The following is a 19,466-nucleotide window of genomic DNA, read 5'->3' as shown; positions in this document are numbered from 1 at the left end:
TCAGACCAACCATTTTTTCAGGCATTTGTAACCTCTTCTAATGTGTTTTTCTTTTTCTCTCTCCTTTGGGGTTGGAATTATTCTGACTTTGTGCAAAAACCAACTTTGAAGTGCTCAAGGAGTGGAAACCTTCCATTATACTTTTGAAAAATAACATTAATCTTCCCTATCCTTTTATGGTGAGCTCTCTCCCCAATGGCTCAGGACTGGAGGTAGGCATTTGATGTGAAAATAGCCCTTGCTGAAAGAGCCCTTTTGATGTTTGATTTTCAGAGGGTCAACTCCAAACCAACTGTGGGGGCACCAGGTGCTGGTGGGGCTGGGACCCAAAGGGTGCCCAGGAAGGACATGGGGCAAAGGAGAGGTGCTGTCAGACCAATTCCCCTCCTGCCTGCCACTTATCTGAGCAACAGGCAGGTGTTTCCAGGCTTTCAGAGACAATAAACCCAAAGAGATTTCCATTCATGAAAAAATTCATGATGTGCATGAGCTTGGTGTGTGTGGAGCTACAAGCAGGTTGGCCGGAGCACCACAGACCCAGACGGCATCCACAGGGGACAGCAACCCCATCCTTCTGCAGGAACACAGGGGCCGGTGACATGGATATTCACTTTGGGACCAAGCCTCTGTCTGGGGGTGCCTTTGGGTGGCAGAGAGCCTGGTCACCCATTCGCCTCTTCCAGTCTGACATTGGTAGCATCTCATAATTTAATGGTTTTGGTATCCACCAGCTTTGTCTTCTGTAGTGCAGCAGCAAGCTTTTCTCTCTTGCCCCTGCCTCTCCCCCTCCTACTGTTTTCTCTCATTTAATTCCTCAAAGCACTTTTAAGAGGCCATTCGTCTGGGAGGTACCGCCTAAAACAAAGTTGTATTGTGTACATTTGGTCAAAGCCAGATAAGAGCTTCCAAGTGCTGGGCGAGTAGAGGTGGCTTCTTCAGGTGCTGGCAGCTCTCACAGAGCATGCAGTGTTCGGGATGTGTTAACCTACCGGCCGGGATTTGCATAGGTACAATACCCCTCTTCACTTCCTGGCAGGTTCTTGGCCTGAAAACTGTTGTATTAAACCTTAGACCAGTCTGTTGGCCTGGTAATCAGTACGGCACTATTTACTTTGTCTCTCACCTTTTTGTTTTGGGAGACAATAAAGATTTTATGCTTTGTCAGCAGAAGGCAGGGCAAGGGCTCACCCTTTGGGGTGTCCCTCTCCTCCGGGAAGCTGCAGGCACCCAGCGCTCCAGCAAAGAGCTCACATCCCGCGCGTGTTCATGGCACTAAGATGCAAAGCTTTTGCCCTTTGATCTCTACCAACCTACGTGTTATAAGAGAGGTACAGCCACCTTTTTGCCCAAAAGCTTCAGCCTAGGTAAAATCTGAAGATGTTGCAAGTTTTGTCTGATCCTCAAGGAACAAAACTGCCGGACACCTGGAAATCCTGGACACAAGCACTGTGCCGGCACAGTTCAGCCCTAAGGCATGTGCTTAGCAAGGCCAACGCTCCCGGGAGGTGGGGGACCAGCCATGAATGTGCTGCGCAGTCCCTCCATGCACGGACAGTGAAGCTGACGCCTTCCAAATGCTCCGGACTTGTTGCGTGTTTGTTGCCACTGCAGCCGGGACTTGGTAAATCTGCCAAATTTGGGGGCTTGATGGTGAGAAAGTCCCATCTGGTGGGGAAAACTGGCTTGGTGGTTTGCAGGGATGAGGGAGGCATTTTCCTGCGTGTTTCTAGAGGATGCCTAGGACTCCAAAAGGCAAGTAAGGCAGCAGAGACATCGAGTGAGGTCTCGGTGCCCTAGAGTCCCACCTGTACTCCAGGAAATTAATATTCTTCTCTTGGGAACCCAGCATTATTCAAATGATTTTCTCCTTCAGATATGGAGATTTTCATCAGGGAAAGAACCTTAATCCAAAGGACAGGAAAAAAAAAGTCTTAAATAAGCTGATCTGGAAGTTGTATTTGCTCAAGCCCTCCCTACCCATTGCCTTGGCTGGACAAGGAAGGAATCATGTTCATGTGCTGGTTTTTGAACGATTACCCTACACAGCGCTGCTTGTTTTATTGCCCCGCTTAGCGTTCAAGGCTGTTCTTCTTGCACTTATTTACTGTTAAGCAAAGAAAGCCAGGGAAAATGATCTCCAAAGCAAATAGAGCCATGTTTCCATTTGGGAAAACTTAGAGGGAAAGCACGTGTAGCTAAGCAACAATGCACGATGGTAATGGGTCCTTTTCCAAGGCATGAACTGCATGTGGATAACTGCAAGGAAAACAACCTTGGCCAACATGCTGCCGACGTTTGAATTCTTGGCCTAAGCGATTAATAAGAAATGAGATGACTTTTCAATACTCCCTGGGTTGCTATGGGTTTTTTTCTCTTGCTTTCGATCTCCACCCAAGGTTTTTGGGTGGAAGTCTCTATTACCGTGGCTGGGCAGAGAGCTCTGAGTACCGATGCGTCACAGCAAGGTCCCCTGGACACAAAAAGCCAGGGAAGGGGATGGGGACAGGGGAGTCCTGTGGCAGGACTGAGGACCCGGCCATGAGAAACTTCCTCCTGTTTGGGGTCAGAACAGAGCTGGCGTTCAGCTTGTGCCTCAGCACCAAATCTTAATCTCACCCCTGCCCAGAAGTACCTAGGGATGGCTTTGTCATTTACCCACCCTGGGAAACTAGATAATCTCTGCTGCAAGAAAAGGGGGGTGTTTTCTTACCACGGGGTAATGTGTGATGGATATTCAAGGATGGTATTACTAGGATAACACTAGCTACGGGATCATAAAATGGTTTGGGAAGCCAGAAGCAGGAGAGTTTTCTGGAAGATAAGCAGGTGATGTCAGGTTTGGCCAGGTGCATAACGTCCATGTGCCCATGTCACGCAGCTGCTGCATCACGGGTGACAGTGCCTGGCTCAGCCACGGGTGAAGGGGTAGGGAACCCTTCACCTTTGCATCCCAGGGCAGGAAAACTATTGTGTTGTGGGGTTTGGTTTTTGTGGGTTTTTTTCATAATAAGAGCAAACGTACAGAGTTCAAGTTTTCCATTTGCAGAAGTGACCACTCATTTGGGCTTTTCCAGATTTCCTCCTACTGGGAATGGTGCCACCTTCTAACTGGTGCTGGCAATTCAGCCCGATGGTCACCAAGTGGGATGGCAGCAGGACAGGGACAAGACCTCACTTTTCCTAGACCTGCCGCTGATTTCGTCTTCCTGCCGCCTGCATCACTGGCTGTGATCAAAACACATGCTGCCATGTTTATTAAAAAGAAAGAGTTATTGCAGGAAGGTATTGGGATTATTTTTTTCCTCCATGAATAAAGTTCTACAGTTCCTCTTAAAATCAGACCTGAGGAATTTACAGAGTGGTTATTGTACATTCCTTGGAATAAAAAAAAAATCTGAGCAAGTAGTTCCAGTGCATTAAAGCAATGAATAGAGGAAGTGAAAAATATTTTAAATTCCTATACAGTGTTACATTTCAAAAATATCCTAGTTTAGAACATTAGAATTGAGGGGGTGCCTTTTTTCTCTCTCTTTTTTTCCCCTCTAATTTCTCTGAACTTGTTACAAGTCTCCTTCCATTTTGCTCCCCATTTCCAAGCAACTCAATAGAGAGAGGCCTGGAACGATGACAGAGATGCGAAGTGCACAAAGGGACCACAAAGGGACCAGAGTGTGGTCCGATAATTCTGTAATTGGAGCTGCTCGAGGCAAAATTTTTTTCAAGCCAGTGTAAATGGGGATCGCTGAAACCCTTAACAATCGGTCTGTCAGGCTGCTTCTTTAATGGATTGCTCTGTTTAACTCTCTCTGTCACTGGCAAGATGACAAGAAGAATTAGTGTACTGGAAAATATAAGGTAACTGGCAGCTCCCCAGCCCAGTTCCATGGCCCCGCAGACCTCGGGGTGCCGCAGCGCTGGAGCCCGGCTCACCGGCTGCTCTGCTGCCTCTGTGGAGGAGGAGGAGGATGGGAGCTTGCAACCTCCTGCCCTTCCTAGGGGTAAGGAGACCTGCCAAAATACCCTGCAGCTCTGCGACTGACACAGTGAAGAGTGTGTGGGGACATGGTGGGGTCCCCCCCATAGCTGTGGGGTCCCTGCAGCACTGCGTGCAGCTGGCTGCAAGCTGGGATTGGGGTGGGGAAGGACCCAAACGTCCTCCCAAGGCCAAATCACAAACCTTTCATCAGCTGTAGACTGGCTTTGTCTTCTGCTTTTACACCATGGATACTTATTTTTATTTTTTTTAAGCACTATGGGTTAATGTCAGTCTTCTGGGGGTGTTGGGTGTAGGGTGGGAGCACTTGCCCATAAGAAAAGATGCTTCCAGTGTGTGTGTGAGTGTGTGTGAGCACACGCGAGCGTGTGCAAGTGTGCGCTGCTTTGGAGATGCTCCGACACCTCCATTGTTCGCAGCCGGCCTCTGAAATTTGGCAGCGACGATGCCCCGAGGCTAGAGATGTACCTTTCGCTTTTCCCATGAAATTCCATTCTGGTTTGGCTGAGTTATAAAAAAAAAAAAAAAAAAAAAAAGTTTGAAAATCGCCATTTCCCTTCTGCTGCCTGCATTCCTCAGGAAAACTTTGGCAGCCTGTCAAAACAATAACTGAACGTGAACTTTCTAAAGAGCTGGCCCGGTGCTGTCTGCCAAAGCAGCAATTCAGCACAGCTCAGCGCTGCGTGTCCTTTCCCTCACCCCCCCGTGCCCACCCCCTTGCACGCCCATCCCGGGCACCTTCGGCACAGACGCGTCCATCCCGGACACCCGTGCGCAGAGCACGGGGCCAGCATTTGCTGCCTGGTGGCAAAAGCCACACACACCTCCTCTCCCCTCGCAGGAGAGTGGCTTTCTGCTTCCAGCCCCAACTGTTATTCCTGCAACTTTGGGGGGAGAACCCTCTGGAGCAGGGAGGACAGGCCAGTCCAAACCTTGCTGAGGAATACCTCAGGTCCAGCTGCAATAATCTACGTCGTAGACATTTATTTAAAAGATTTTTTTTTCTAATGTTATTTCCTATGTTAAAAGAATATTGTTTACAAAGCAAAGCCAAGTTCTTTTAAGTTAGGAAATGCCTCATGTATGATTCCTTGCAAGCTCAACTCTGTGCATGCATTGTGCTATGACCTTCACGTACATGAGCCCCTATTTCGACCTCTTTGCTTGTTGTGTGGATGCAGGAGGGAAGAGGGCACGAGCTGCTCCGACAGCTGTAAATAAGACACTTCCTAACACTGAAGTGTTTCATTTGAATGTTTTTGCAGACCACATATTATTCTTTAATACAGGTTTTTAATGTAATGTATAATTTTCAAACCAAAGCACCCGACTTCAGCACACTTGCCAGAGTTTTTTCTCACCACAGAAATGCCGCGGCATCTAGGGTGGAGCGAGGCAACTGTGGTGCAGCCTCTTAGGACATAAAATTACTCTAAAGCACAGAGGGGCGGCACAGTCCTGGTTAAAAGCACCCATTACATTTCACATGAAGGTGCAGGAGGATCCAGGGAAGAAAACTGCTGCTACTTCACCCCCACAGGGGTTAATATTCTTAATCTGCAGGCAAATGCTTTGTGGTCCTGGGGTATTTTTGAGATTCAGATTGCAGAATTCAAGGGAAAGATGGTGCTTGTACCATTCCCATGCTGCCAGCACCACGCTGGTTCGGGATGACAGGATGAACCTCTGCCTTTCCCACCACCTCTTCTCCTGCCAGCAAGCCCCAGGTTGAGCTTGGAGGGCTGAGACCCCAGAGGCAGCATCTGAGCCAAAGCAGGCTGACCCTCCTTTCGACTCCTCATCACCAGGAGGTGAGAAACAGGCAGGAATAATCCCTTAACTAAACCAAACTGCTGCGACTGGTGGTTCTCATGCAGTTTCTTGCAAGATGTGGCCACCCCCATGGGAAGCTGGCCACCAATTACGGCAGATACTCCACAAATCCTGGTGTCTGTGCAGCGCAAGGCTAATAATTTTGTGTAGCATTTACTGCTGTCTGGGGAGTCATCCTTTCCGATGAGAATGCAGCTCTACCTTCTACAAGCTCCCCTCCAGCAGGCCTTGATCTTATGCTAACGGTGAAGCCAATATTTGCATCTCGGGAGTAGACACGAGTCTCCAGTCTGCCCCAAAAATCTCTCATCATTTTCGTGTGTTTGGCTGGCAGCACGGTGGATTCAGCCCCCCTCCCTCCTCCATCCCTCCAACTATAAAAGCCTGTTGTGGCCTACATTCAGCTGTCGGATATCACATTATCATGGCTCGGCAAAGAGGAAACCAAGCAGTTTGGCACAAATGGCTTTTCTGTGTTCAGCCTGTTCCAGCGCAGGTCCATTCGGCTCCTCCTGAAGCACATGGAAGCTCTCAAAACTTCAATATTTAATCTTGCCTTGAAATGCAAATTGTCAGATCCAAGGAAATGAAAGCGAACAAATGCATGGCCATCGATGGGGGATGTCATTGGGGAGGCAGCAGACGCCGTGTTCACCTCTCGGCTGGCACAGGGCTGCAGGGGCTGCTCCTCACCAGGACCCTTTCTCGAGCACTGTGCCCCCTGGTAAAGCATTGTCATTATCACTGTTGTTTTATTTCAGTGTTTGAATGTCCTGACTCGGGTTGATCTAGTGCTCTGCCAGACCTTGAGCATCCCTGAGCGCTCGGCGTGCTCATGGTTGTGTTTCTGTTCTCCAAGGGCACTGCCGTGACACTGGATGCTCAGACTTTGTGCCTGTGGAGGACAGATACACGGGCAGAGGGGATTTTGCTGTGTGTAAGGCAGCACATGTGCTTCCCTCTCCCCCGCCGCACACACATGCACACAACTGCTCGCCCCTATTGCAAGGCAGGTGGTGTGGTAGGAAAGGGAGTGCCCCATGTGTGCACATTGGGAGCCAAGTAATCCTGGATAAATTATAAGCACAGTTTTGAGAAATAAAATTACATTAATATTCTGTCCTCTCAAGGCATTAGCCTACTGTTTACCACTACACACAATCCTTTGCCTTAAATCGCATCTTTGATTAAAGCAGCAATGAGAGAAACCAGTGCTAATAACAAAATGTATTCTGCTTTAAATCACTAAAGTGAAAACATCAATAAGCTGTAACCATCAGTGCCGCCATGAAAATGAAGGCAACCACCATGGGAAACAGCAAGGATGAAATCCACTTTGCCAGCATAAAAGCCAAGTAATTAGGTCTTATGTGGGTGGAACTTATAATGAGGTGCAGGAAGGGGGAAAACGAATTTCAACCCTCTCTCCCTCCTTCCCCCCCCGCTAGAGCTGCTAATCTAAGTTTGGGGGCTGCGATAGGGATGGCAGCCCCATTTCTCAGCACGGTGGCGTCTGCAAAGAAGCACCCGCATCTCCCCATGCACCAACCACCCTGCCCTTGCGGGGCTGCTCTGCAGCCCTGCCCCATGCCCCATCCGTGGGCAGCGGATGGTTTGTACCCACAGTACCAACTTAGATTTCACTGGGAGGGAGGTGTGCTTCAGGAGCGGCATTTCACTTCAAGCAAGCTTGAGCTGATATATTGTGTCAGCCCAAGATGTTTAATTTAAAAATTAGAAAAAGGAATCGTATCTGGCTCTCATGGATTAATCAGTCCATGGATGGGGATATAAAATTAATTTATCTACAGTGAGTTATTTGAGTCAAAGCCCTGTGTTCCTCTGCAGCTGTCCATCCCTCAAGGAGCTCTGTTACTGGAGCAGTGCTGCTCTCAATTGCTTGCCATGGAAGTTGTGATATATCAGCAAAGTTCAGATTCTCTGTGCCCAGCTCTTCCCACATACTCTTACACTGGGTATAGCATTTCAGTTATTCAGTGTTGCCGTCACCCTCCAGTTCACCTAAGACAGGAGTATGTTTTCAGAAGCTGTCTACCTAGTGTTAGAGCAGGAGAAATTATTCATAACTTACTCTTACATGCTTTAAAATGCAAATAAAGCGGACAATTTCAGTGCTGGGTTTTCTAACGTTCCCTGACATCCCCACAGTAGATCAAGGTGCTTCTCCCTCCTTGTGCCCGCAACACTCTTTGGAAGTCTCTGGAAAGGGCTTTTCCTTAATCTCTCAAGAGCTGTCATTTTGCCTTTCTTTAAGTATGCCTGGCTGCGCTAACACCACGGCTGGCTGCCGAGCTGGCTGCATTTCTGCCTCCCGATGGTGCTTGTGGGCTGCGGGCTCAGGGTCTGGCCAGCCGCAGGCAGGCTGAGGTTCATTTTTGGGTGTGTTTGCAGCTCAGATTGATCCCAAATTTTGTGAAAGGGAGCCACCCGGTTGGGTGCCTTCTCCTCTGCTTTGCTCTCCTCCCCACCCCGGTTATGTCACTAGAAAGAGCGCTGGGTTTCCCCGGGGGCCACACTCCAGTTAGCAGATGGTTATGGCACCCGCTGAAATGCTCAGGTTATAATTTGGAATCCACAGGATCTGCAGAAGTCAGGCAGGGGAGGAGAACCCGTATTTCGGGCAGCAGGAACAGCAGGGCAAGCAGCTGGGAGGTGGTGCAGCGGGGTCAGCCAGCCCGGGTCCCGGCCGGGGACGGGGCAACAGCTCTACCAGCAAAAGGCCTCCCGGGCCTGGGCCGTGGGCCTGTCCCTCAGACCCCATCTCCAAAGGGGGGCCGGCCCAGGGGGCCGCAGCGCCCCGTCGGTGTGGGCAGGGGGCGATCCCCCACCGGTAGCGTTGCGGCCGGCTGTGGCGGGCGGCGCAGGCGCAGGCCCAGCCCGGGGGCTGCCCCGGCCGGAGTGCGGGGCCCGGCCCGCCCGTGCAGCCCCTCAGCCCCGTCCCCCCTCTCCGCCTCAGCGCTCGCCTTTCTTTGTCCCGCTTAGTAACCGGGGCTCCCAACCAATCGCCATCGAGCCGGCCGGCTTCTCCGCCAGCTGATTGGGTGGGCCGGCCGGAGCTCTCTGCCAATCCCGGCGTTCGCTGCTCCCTCAGACAAAGACAGCAGCTCTGGCAACTGGGCTCGACTCCCCCCGCCCCCTGCGCGTGCTCCACGGCAGCAGCCCCTTGGCGACAGGCCAGCCGAGGGACCTACCACCTCCCCTGCTCGCCTCAGAAGAGGGGGAGATCGCTGGGAAAAGACGGGGAGAGAGGCGGCCGAAGTGGCGAAAGAGAGCGGGACAAAAGTTAGGAAAGTGAAGCTCTGTTATTTGTGCCAAGCTTTCTTTCTGAGCGTGTCTCGCCGGCACGAAGAGAGACGTTTTCCCCTCCTGCTTTTTTTTCTGCCCACCCCCAATTCTGCCCCATGGAAGCGCCCGCTCACACAGCCCCCTCCCTCCGTCCTCCTAGAAGGGGTTAAAAAGCCGGCGCGAAGCCCCGCCCCCCGGGGCCCCTCCCGCGCGGCGCCGGGGGGGCGTGGCCTCGTCCTCGGCAAGAGGCGGTTGGCGACGGTTGGGCCCCTCAGAGCCTCTTAAAATGAAGCCGAGCGGGGCCGGCGGGGCCGCACAGAGCTCGGGGCTGCGAGCTGCCGGAGCCGCCCGGGGCCGCCGCCTGCGCCGCGCGGGGCTGCCAGCTGGGCACGGCGGGCGACGCTGCCGCGGGCTGCCCGCCCAGCGCTGAGCTCAGCCGAGCCGGCGGGGACCGCGGGCCGAGCGGCCCCCAGCGCTGCCCGCCCCGCTCGGGCTCCGCACCCGCCGTTATTGTTGCCCGCCGCCCCCTCCTTTCTCCTCCGCCGGCGGAAAGAATTCATCCCAGAGACCGAAATCTCCCCTTTTTGTCCGCTTCTCCCACCCTCCCTCCCTCTTTTTGTGCGGGGGTTTTGTTTTGCTTTCAGCCCAGTGTTTTACAAGTATCCCGAAAATGGCGATTTTTAGAGAGAATTCAGGAAAGTGGCTTTTCCGTGGAAAGGTGTCTTTTTAAACAAAAAGAAGCACTCTGTCTTTATATATTATTTATATATATAACTACCTATCTTAGTTCCTGCAGAACAGCTGCTGAGGTTGCTCGTGTGGGGTTTTTTTTTTCATCAATTTTGCGATTTTTTTTTTTTTTTTTTCTTTTTGGCCGTAAGTGTTATTTTAGAGCGGCGTGGATTCTTCTCGGGCTTTTCCCTCCTTTTTTTTTTTTTTTTTCCTTCCATTAAAAGCCGCGCAAGCCTATCTCTTATTTATAAACCTGCCGGGACTTGACTGTCGCGATGTACAACACGGTGTGGGATATGGACCGCGATGACACGGACTGGCGGGAAGTGATGATGCCCTATTCCACTGAGCTGATATTTTACATTGAAATGGACCCTCCAGGTAGGGAGCCGAAACCTGCCCATGCCCCCTCCCTGCCTTTCATTCCTGCCTTCTCTCCCCTCCCTCCTCCTTGCAGACTTTTCCCGTTTGGAAAAGGAGAGGGAATCTGTGGGAGGATGGGGGCGGGGGGGGGAGGAAATTATCTGTAGTTAAAGTTTGATGCCCGCATAAACTTTGCAGGGACTTGAACCCGCTGTCTCTTGGGCTGAAGGATTTTAATATTGTTTTTTGGGGGAGCTGGGAAGATAGCTGCTATTGATGGTGCCCTTTGGGAGGTGGAAGGAGGCAGGAGGAGAAGAGCTGCTCGCAGCCCCTCTCCCGAGTCTCCTTTTTTTTTTTTTTAAAAGTCTTTATTGAAAACCGTATTTTTCGGCTATGTTCACTTCTAGAGGAGCGTTTTTATTAGCCTCTTCACCTGTGTGCCGTTATGCGCCTGTAACACTTTGATGGCAGTGATTTACCTATCTCCATTCAGTTCCAGTTTAATCGCTTTTACAGGCTCTGAGACCCGTTTCTCGCCAGCTCTGTTCCAGCGTTGACAGATGAGGTGTGTGGTGGCTCTGGGTGTCGGTGCTGGGGGATAATACTTGGGAACAGGCTGGAATCCATCCCTGGAGGCACTGTTACTTTGATAACGTTTAATAACCTCGTTCAGAAGGGTTGGGTGCAACTTTTTTTTTCCCCCGATGGATTGCCCATGCTGAAAATGAAGAAATGTGTTGTCTCCTCACTTGCCTGAAGTTTTTAGATAGGACAGAAAGTTTCTTTTGTGTCTGAAGAGTGAGGGAATGCTTACAAAGAGAAGAGCTTGACCCTTTTCTTTGGTCATGAATTAAAGTAAGCAATAAATGATACTGCTGAAACTGTATCTATACCTGTATGAGTGTAAGAGGCTGAGAGCAGTAAGATAATTGAAGAGCCTTTATGTTCTCAGGTCTCTGATCTGTACAGCCAGAAGGTAGAGTAAAACGTGCATCAAAAAAACCTTAGCCTGCAGAGAAATTGGTAGCAAATAAGTGCTTCTAAGTGGTATCTTCCGTGTGGCATGTACTGTTAGACTTTTGAAATGCGCTTTTTAATCTGTGCTTGATTTGTGGCTTGTATCTCCAAGTGTGGTTTAATCTCTTTGTTTCAGCGGAGTGAGCTCTTTTTTTCTCTCCTTAGGTGTGTGGTACTTTAATTAAAAGAGGAGGAGGTAGGTGATCATGCTGAGATTTTTGGATCTTAAGGACCTGTATTCACTTCCTCTGGTAATTCTGCTTCTAAAACTGGACAGATCTCAGATGCACAATACTGGCCACTACTTGTTAAATTCTTGCATAGCTAACACTACCTATTTTTAGAAGTTATTCCTGAAAGCATAAAGTTCAGTCAAATCTGTTTGCTTGCTTCTGTGAATTTCAGAGAGTATCTTTCTTGTAAATGCTTTTGATTTTAACAATTCATTAGGTTAGTATTTGTATTTGCTTGTATCAAGCGAACAAAAATCCCATTTCCATTGTAGGTGACTTAAAACAATTGTGGGTTTTTTTTCTTAAAAAAAATAAAACTCCTTAAATGGCATAGTGTGAGCTGGCCTAACCAAACTCATCAGAAAACAACTTTTCAGTATTTCTGCAGGGATTTGACCATACAGCCTTTGGAAATTTACATTAAGAAGCAGTGCATCTGTCATTAATAATACCAGTATTTCCATCATGGAAGACCTCATGTCAGGGATCAAGGCTCTGCAAGGTCCAAATACCAGCTAGTGAAAGGACTTAATGTTACATGCTGATCCCTAAAGTGTTCAGTTACTTTAACATTTTTAAAATGGAAAAGCCAGAGCTAGGAATGATGCATGGGATGGTCCCATGTGTATGTCCTGATTTTGTAGAACTCTAAGTTTTAAATTGCAGGGGGAGGGAGAGAGAGCATGACAGAGGTAGTCTGCATTTTCCTTGCGCAAGGTGGGGTAGAAAAAGCATTTTCTGGACTGGGATGATAGGTCATCCCTAAGGGGAATGTGGAGGAATTTATTTGGAAGGCTGAAACACTTGGCATGCCTTGGGATAACGTCTCTGCATTTGCACCCGGTAACAACCACAACTCCATTTGGCTCGCTTCCAACAAAAATTTGTGAAGGTTTTCAGTATAGCGTTCCCCTGTGCGGTGGCTGGAGTGCCTGAGCAGCTGAATGGTGGCAATATGTTTTCTCAGCAGTGCACAAACTAACAATATGTGGCAAATGTCCCCACTGCCAAAGGAGGCAGCGTGGTCTTTTGTCCGCAGAACTTGCGTGAAGATCCCTGGTTGGTCTTTATGCTGCAGTACAGGGCATGGGCTGATACCAGGAGCCAAGTGTCTCAAATTGTGCGTGACTGCTCTTGATGACATTTTAGTGCATCTAAACTTCAGGTAGAAGACAAAAGCAAGGTGAACATAATGTGCAGTGTCACCCGTAACCTCTGATTCAAGGGTGGGGATACTGTTTCTTGTTAATGGCTGGTAGACCTTTAATTTATCTCGACAGGCTGTCTTAATACCCACCATAGCATTGCCCAATAATAATGCAGAAATAAAATCCCATGATGGCAGGCAGCCTGCAGTGCAGCCACAGCTCCTGTCAGGCCTCAGTGCACCTGCACCAGCTCATCAGTGTGCTCGTGTTTTCTGTCTGGGGTTGTAGGTGTAAATGGATGCTCAGAGCAGGTCCTGAAGCATCTTTGCTAGAAGACTTGCTCAAAAGTTCAAAATTAATAAAGTTGATAGCTCTCTCACACATGAGTTTTCCCCAACTGCAGCAGAGGCAGGGTCAGGCAACAAGGGATTGCAAGCTTTCTGCTAGCTTTTAATCCATCCTAAACATAGGAGTGGGACGGTTCTCCTAAACAGAGCGGTGGAACTAGGGATTCAGTTCTGCCAGCTTTGCAAAGCTCACCTTAGAGCAGTACAGCTAATACAGGAGCAACAGTGGTGACAACCAGCAGGGTGACTCCTGTTACCTAGAACTTTTCCCTTCTGCTTGCATGTATAAATGCGTAATAAAATGTATCACTGACATAAGGTAGGATCTATATGTGGCAAATAATACTAGGTGCAACTAACTAACTTTAAATGTCTAAAGACAAAACTGGAACCATCAGTTGCATATAGCTAACATAGTAGCTTGTAAATTTTCTAATCGGGATTAATTTAGAGTATTATGGCCTTAGAAGCATCATATGCCGATTCTGGCATTAGGAAACTGGCTGTCAGGGGTTCACTCGTATGTTTGTTCTTGCTGTGTGTCTTGCTGTCTGAAAAGAAAAGGAAATGGGTTACTGGATTGAATTTAGTTTTTATTTAATTTCTGTTCAAGTCTGCAAAAAGTTGTTACAGCCAGAAGTTAAGTTTTTGAATGGAAGATGTTGAATTGACTACAAAAGTTACCAGAAAAACTACCTATCTATTAACTTGCTTCTCATTAGTAGGACTAAGTAAAGTCTTTCCCTCTGTAGATCTGGGATATATTATCAGTAGTGTTGATGATAAAATGTGTAATCACTGAATACATTTTGTCACACTTCAATGAAAATCAGTAAGAGTGTTCCGCTGGGATTTCAGATACAGATGTCAGCAAAGATATTTGGCTCAACTACAAATTAGAGGTTAGTTCTTTTTGTGTGGGTTATGAAGAAACCCCCAAGTTTAAAGTAGGCTTACTAGTGCAGAATGGGCTCTGTCTCTGAGCAGATAACAGAAAAAGTGTTTGTCCCAAAGCTATAAGCAAGCTACCATTTTGAAGCCTGTTAGACCCAAATATGACCAACTGCATCTATAACTTGACCCAACCATCTTTTTCTAAGAATATTACTCTTCCTTACCTCATGTGCTGAGGCTGTTGCTACAAAATCTTTTAATAATTAAGGGGGGGCAGCAATAGTCTCTAGGCTGCTTAGTTTAGTCTACTTTGCAAAAGCAGCACTGCTGTTGCTGTGAGTGAGGCAAGTATTCAAGGGAAAAAGTGTATTTATTCATTATAGTTTCTATTTTCTTATATATAATTTGCAAACCCTTGTTTTAAGGAAGTGATACTATAATTGTAATTTGGAAAACATAGGGTTCTGATCTCAAGGGCAGTGTTTGCTCGGATACCAGTCCTGCTGTATCATTATCAATGTTATAGTGGAAGCTGAATGTGGCTTCTCAAATGGAGTTTGTGGTGTGCAGTACCCAGATGTAGGTGAACACTGCATGTCTATGCCTGACTAGTTTTCCAGTGGGAGAACAGATGCAAATTTTAATAGCGTTGTCAGTAGTGTCCTTCAGCTTATCTGAGCTGACTCCAGAAGCTTATCAAACAAAAATTCTGCTCTTACACATCTTAAAAAAAAAAAAAAAAAAAAAGGTTCTACTAGTGCATGTAATTAAGACAGCAGCACTGTAGCAGCAACTGTCTTCACTGGAAATTTAAGTATTTCTGAAAGTCATGTTTCCAAAAAGCAGATGTTGAAGATTGAGAGTTTCCTTATTACAGAAGGGAAGTTTGTGCTGACTGTTTTGGGGTAGGGCAGGGAATAAATTAGGCTCAGTCACTTGTATTCTGCATATCCTGGAAAATTATTTTAATTGGAGTCTCAGCTCCTATGAGAACAGGGATGTGAAATGCTTGTATTCTGTCCTTGTTATGCCTAGATTTCTCTACTGGCCTTTTCATTTAATGACTGCTGTAACCATTTTTTGTTTTTTGATTGCATTTTCAGGCTTGCTTTTGCATTCCTTGCACTTGGTTTTCATTTTGATGGCTCTAACTGTTAAAGAACATCACTCATCAGCTTTCAATTAAATACATGAACACAAAAAATAGCATCATTAATATAAAGTGAAATGAGGCTTTGCTTGAGATGGGAGAGCCTACTTTAAAAGGCTGACATTTTTGTTTATCAGTAGGCTTTCAGATGATGTAGGAATAGTTGGGGAGGGAAAGCTTGCTGAAGGGAGTTGTTCAGCCCTGTGTTCTGTAAAGCTGTAGGTTCATACAAACTAAAACATGCGGAATGTTCTGAGAAGAAACTAAGCTCTTCACTATGCGTTTGAAAGCTAAAGCAAATGCTATTTCTGCAATTGTTGTTCCAAACAATTGTCTGTATTGCATGATGTCTGTACCTGACAGGAATTAATCATGGTGTTGCTTCCTTCCACCTCACCTGTTCAAAAGAAGACTCTTCTTGGCGTTTCCTTTGGAGAATATAGTTTTCTCAAGCAGCAGAGTTGACTTCTGTCTTCACCATTGCTTGCATGATTATCTTATTCTAGAACGAAGCTATTTGGGCTTATCTTTGCTCCACAGCTTGGGAAAACAGAGGCATAGCTGGTCATACACATCTGTGCCCAGTACTAAAAGCAGTTGGGTGCCTTACATCATCTCATGTTGGTTGTTTAGTGAGTCACTTTTTGGGCAGAGAACTAGAGAACAGTGGAAATAGCAGTATAAAGAATACTTTTATCAGCATTCTCTGTATGTATTAAAGCTTAGGCTTTATTATTGTCAAAAAGACTGTTAACTGTGTTGAAACAGGTCGCTGTAAGACTTTGGCCCATTAAAGCAATAGGTGTGTTCTAGCTTGATTTTTTTTTTTTTTAAGACACTCATTTTTGTAAAGTGGGTTGCTGAGTAATGCTTAAAGAACAGGCTCTGCTCATGTACTAAATGCCCCTATGGAAATGAGTCAGATTTTCTTTTTTCTTCTGTTTTTTGTCTTACTTCTTCTGACAGGTCAAAATCTGCACAATAGTTAAGTAACCAAGAATCTGTTTGTCCATATAATCTAAACTACAGCATATGAGCTGGTGCTGGGTTCCCGAATAATGTGAGTGGATGTTACCTCTTCAGAAGAGATTGTGTTTTGATTGTCCTTAATCTTTGCTGTGTCCTCCACTCAACAGACAAAGATTTTGCAACATTTTAGTGAATATATTCTGGTATCTTATGTACTTCTAGTTCTTCTGAAGAAAAGTGGTCATATACAGGGAGTTTTAGAGGCGTTCACACAGTTCAAAAGAAGCAAAGTGCTAGTGATGCCTGTTGTAGCACTTTCCTAAAAGGACCCCAGCTGCCCTGCTGGACACGGACCAGCTGCCTGGTGAGTCCTGATGCCAAAGTACAATGTCCTCTGAAGCTTTCTGGTGGCTGAACAGGATCCAGGTTCTCCTCTGGCTTTCAGTCCAGCAGCACACTCGAGATGGCTACCTTCCATCCAGCACTCTTTTGAAAGGAGATGAAATACTTCAACTGCTTCAACCTGTGACTGCTTCCAACATTGCTCCAGATTCTCTACCAGTTTTTGTGAACTGAAAAAATGTTATTTTAGTGATTGTTCATAGGAATGTTACTTCTAAAATCAGATATCCCTGAAGCTGATGCATGGTTATTTGGGACGGGCTTGAAAAACATCGTGTTTCTCAGCCCAAAAATTTGTGGGTTTGGACAAATAAAAAACCCAATCAATTAATATGCCCTACTTGGTTGTTCTTTTGCTGAAGAATAACTTCAGTTTTGGGGTGGTGTCACATTGGGACTCTTGTACTTTGGGTCAGTTTTCTCCTGCTCTTTCCCATGAAAGAAAAAGATCCACAGGAGCCATTTTTTCATGGCTTTTACCTTCTGTAGCCTTATCCTAAATTTCTGCCTCTAGAGTCCCTAAAATCAGATGCTGCACATGATTATCTTTGCTTTTGGAGGAATTTTCCTTCCTTGCATCCCTCCCCTCAAAAACACCCAAACAAAAAAAACCCAAACCAGAGTTTATGCAATGGAGCTGGAGAAAAATTGCTGTAATGAGGGAATCTGCTCTTTGGGTGCATTTTGAGTGTGGGCAGTAGGGTTTGTACTCCAGCACACCAGGAAAATGTTTGAGAGGTGAGATATGGATGAGAAGTTCATTGACAGTATTGCGTATGTCAATTCATTGACAATATTGTGTGTGTTGGTTCATTGACAACATTGTGTATGTCAATTCCGTTGTCTGTTACAACCTGAATTTGTACCTTGCAATTAAATTTCCCAGGCTGTTAGTACTCATGCTGCACTGCCCTATGTAGTCATCCTGGGATCATGGTAGGAATTGAGACTGTTGGCCTCGGAGAAACCGCTCCCAAGTGTTGAATTGGAAATCTTTGTTTGTTGCATCTTTAGTCTGATTCATCTCCTGTCTCCAAAAAGTCTCTTGAAGGATACAAGGAAACTTGAATCAATGAGATGAATGTTTAAGATCCTTTGTTTCGAAGGGGACAGTACAGTCTCACTGATCACTTTTGGGAGAGTGAAAGAAGTCAAACTGCTACCGTGAAATCGATTTCATTAAAATATTTTTAAAATCACAGTGTACTTGAGTGAGGAGATTGAATCTATTTCTTCTGTTACACCTTGAGCTCTCAGCACAAGCAGGGACTGTGCCGGCTGAGTCCAGCTGGACAAATCCTTCCCTGCCCTGAAACTCAGCTTCTGCTGGGGCTACCACGTAGGGCTGCATGGGCTGGGGCCTCTGCCTTGGTGGAGCTTCCTCCAAGATCAAGGCTCTTAGAAAAGATGATGCGTGACACAATGTACAACACTTTTCCTCTGAATACATTTCTAACTTCAAATTTCTTCTGTAGAGTTGATTTGAAACACACCTTTTGATCTTGATTTAGATGGCTCTCTGCTAGCAATTTAGAAGGTGTTGAAATATTTCTACTTTGGTGACTAGAAAATAGTTTGACACAGCACAAGGACAGGTACTGTATAAGGAACAATGTAAATACTGCTCTGAAAGGTCTGAGCTAGTGGTAAGCCAAAATAAAATGCTGCTTAGAGCAGCCAGAGTCACATGTATTTACAGCTGTATTATTATTATTATTTTTAAGTAGGCTCTTGTGCAGCAAACTTCTTAGTAGTGCTAATTATTTCTATGAACTTGCTCTCCTATGAGGTTTGTACTTGACGTCTGGATGGATGGTTAGTCTTTGAAATATTTGGAGAAAACAGCCCTGGGCTGTTTTTGTTTAAAATGCCTTTTTCTTTGGGCTTTGGTAGGTCTTGTAACAAGTGTGTCACTGCTCAGGCCTGACTTCATTCTCCATCTTCTACAATGAAAAGCTAGTTCTTTGTTCTGTATTGCTGTAGCTCTGTGCTTATGCTAAATTTTGTTTTCCTTAGTCCTATGCAAATTCTGTCTCCATGTATTGACCAAAGAGTATGTTTTTTAATAGCTGTTTGAAAATTCTACCTGTGGAGAGGTAGAAAACATGCTTGTGGTATTTCTTTTGTGAGGGCAGATGAGGAACAGCTTTAGTTAATAAGTGAATAGGAGAATCTACTTGCGCCTTGTGTTTTATATCTACTTCTATTGTCTAGACCATACAATACATTGGATACTATAAGGTACAATTGTTCTTATCAAACATTTCAGATTTTCATGGACAATAAAATGTCTGCTGCTGACGTTCATCCAAAGAGTCAGTAAAAGCCTAGGTCTACAGGCTGAGAGATAAAGCTGTTCCTTCCTGAAGTGAACTGAGCATGTGATGCTGGGTAGTAACGGTCTGAGTGATAAAACATAGCAAAACTTCTAAAGCACTGTTATATTTTTGGTATCCAGCTTATTAATAGTGTGCTAATTATGCTTGGTTAGTGAAAGAGCACTCATCCTTTTCATCTTCCTCATGTTAACTGTGGGACAGTCACCCCAGCCCTGTTGGTCATGGAACCTCTGACACTGCTGTAGCTCTGCAGCTGTTAGGCTCTGGTTGAAAGGGAAAATGTTTTTCATCCAGCCATGAAAATAACTGGAAAGTTGGGGTTTTTTGGCTTTACAACTTCATGCAAAGGCTGGAATGAAGAGAAGATGCCATGTTGCTTTATAACACAGAAGTCAAAGAGCCCAGTGTCATTTTTCTGACCACGAGCATCCTCCATTTCTTCAGTCTCAGCCCATGAAGTAACAAGCCTTGCAAAGCAGTGGGGGATGCTTCTGAAACATCCAGAGGAACCCTGAATTTGAGCCAGCCTCTTCTTCACACACTGTTGTCCACCCTTCTGCAGGTGTCCCATAGCAGATAATCTTTCAGCCTGTGCGGTAGCTGTGGATGCTTGTGAAGAACAGAGCGCAGCAGAAGTCTGGCAGGCTGCAGGAGGTGAAACAGTGGTTGGGACATGTGGGAGAGGACTGGATAGCTGGGGAGTTTTCAAACAAAACAGATCTTTATCAAAAAAAGCCAA

The 19,466-nt window shown here is 46.3% G+C and overlaps 1 protein-coding gene across 3 annotated transcripts in view; it reads left to right on the top strand.

Moving 5' to 3' along the window:
- The window catches only part of PIK3R3 (phosphoinositide-3-kinase regulatory subunit 3), a 72,121-nt gene that overhangs the window by 35,190 nt on the left and 17,465 nt on the right, over nucleotides 1-19,466 (top strand). Inside the window, exon 1 of one of the 3 annotated variants that reach the window (XM_065655602.1) lies at nucleotides 10,034-10,246. The exons of the other annotated variants lie outside the window; for them this stretch is intronic. Coding sequence (XP_065511674.1) covers nucleotides 10,141-10,246 — 106 coding nt within the window. The 5' untranslated portion in view covers nucleotides 10,034-10,140. Of the gene's footprint in view, nucleotides 1-10,033; nucleotides 10,247-19,466 lie in introns of those variants that run through there. 3 annotated transcript variants of the gene reach the window in all.

This window comes from Caloenas nicobarica, chromosome Z (genome assembly GCF_036013445.1).
Source record: "Caloenas nicobarica isolate bCalNic1 chromosome Z, bCalNic1.hap1, whole genome shotgun sequence".
Taxonomy (NCBI): Eukaryota; Metazoa; Chordata; class Aves; order Columbiformes; family Columbidae; genus Caloenas; species Caloenas nicobarica.
Note: the sequence above shows the minus strand (reverse complement) of the source record. Positions and strands in the feature narration are given on the sequence as shown.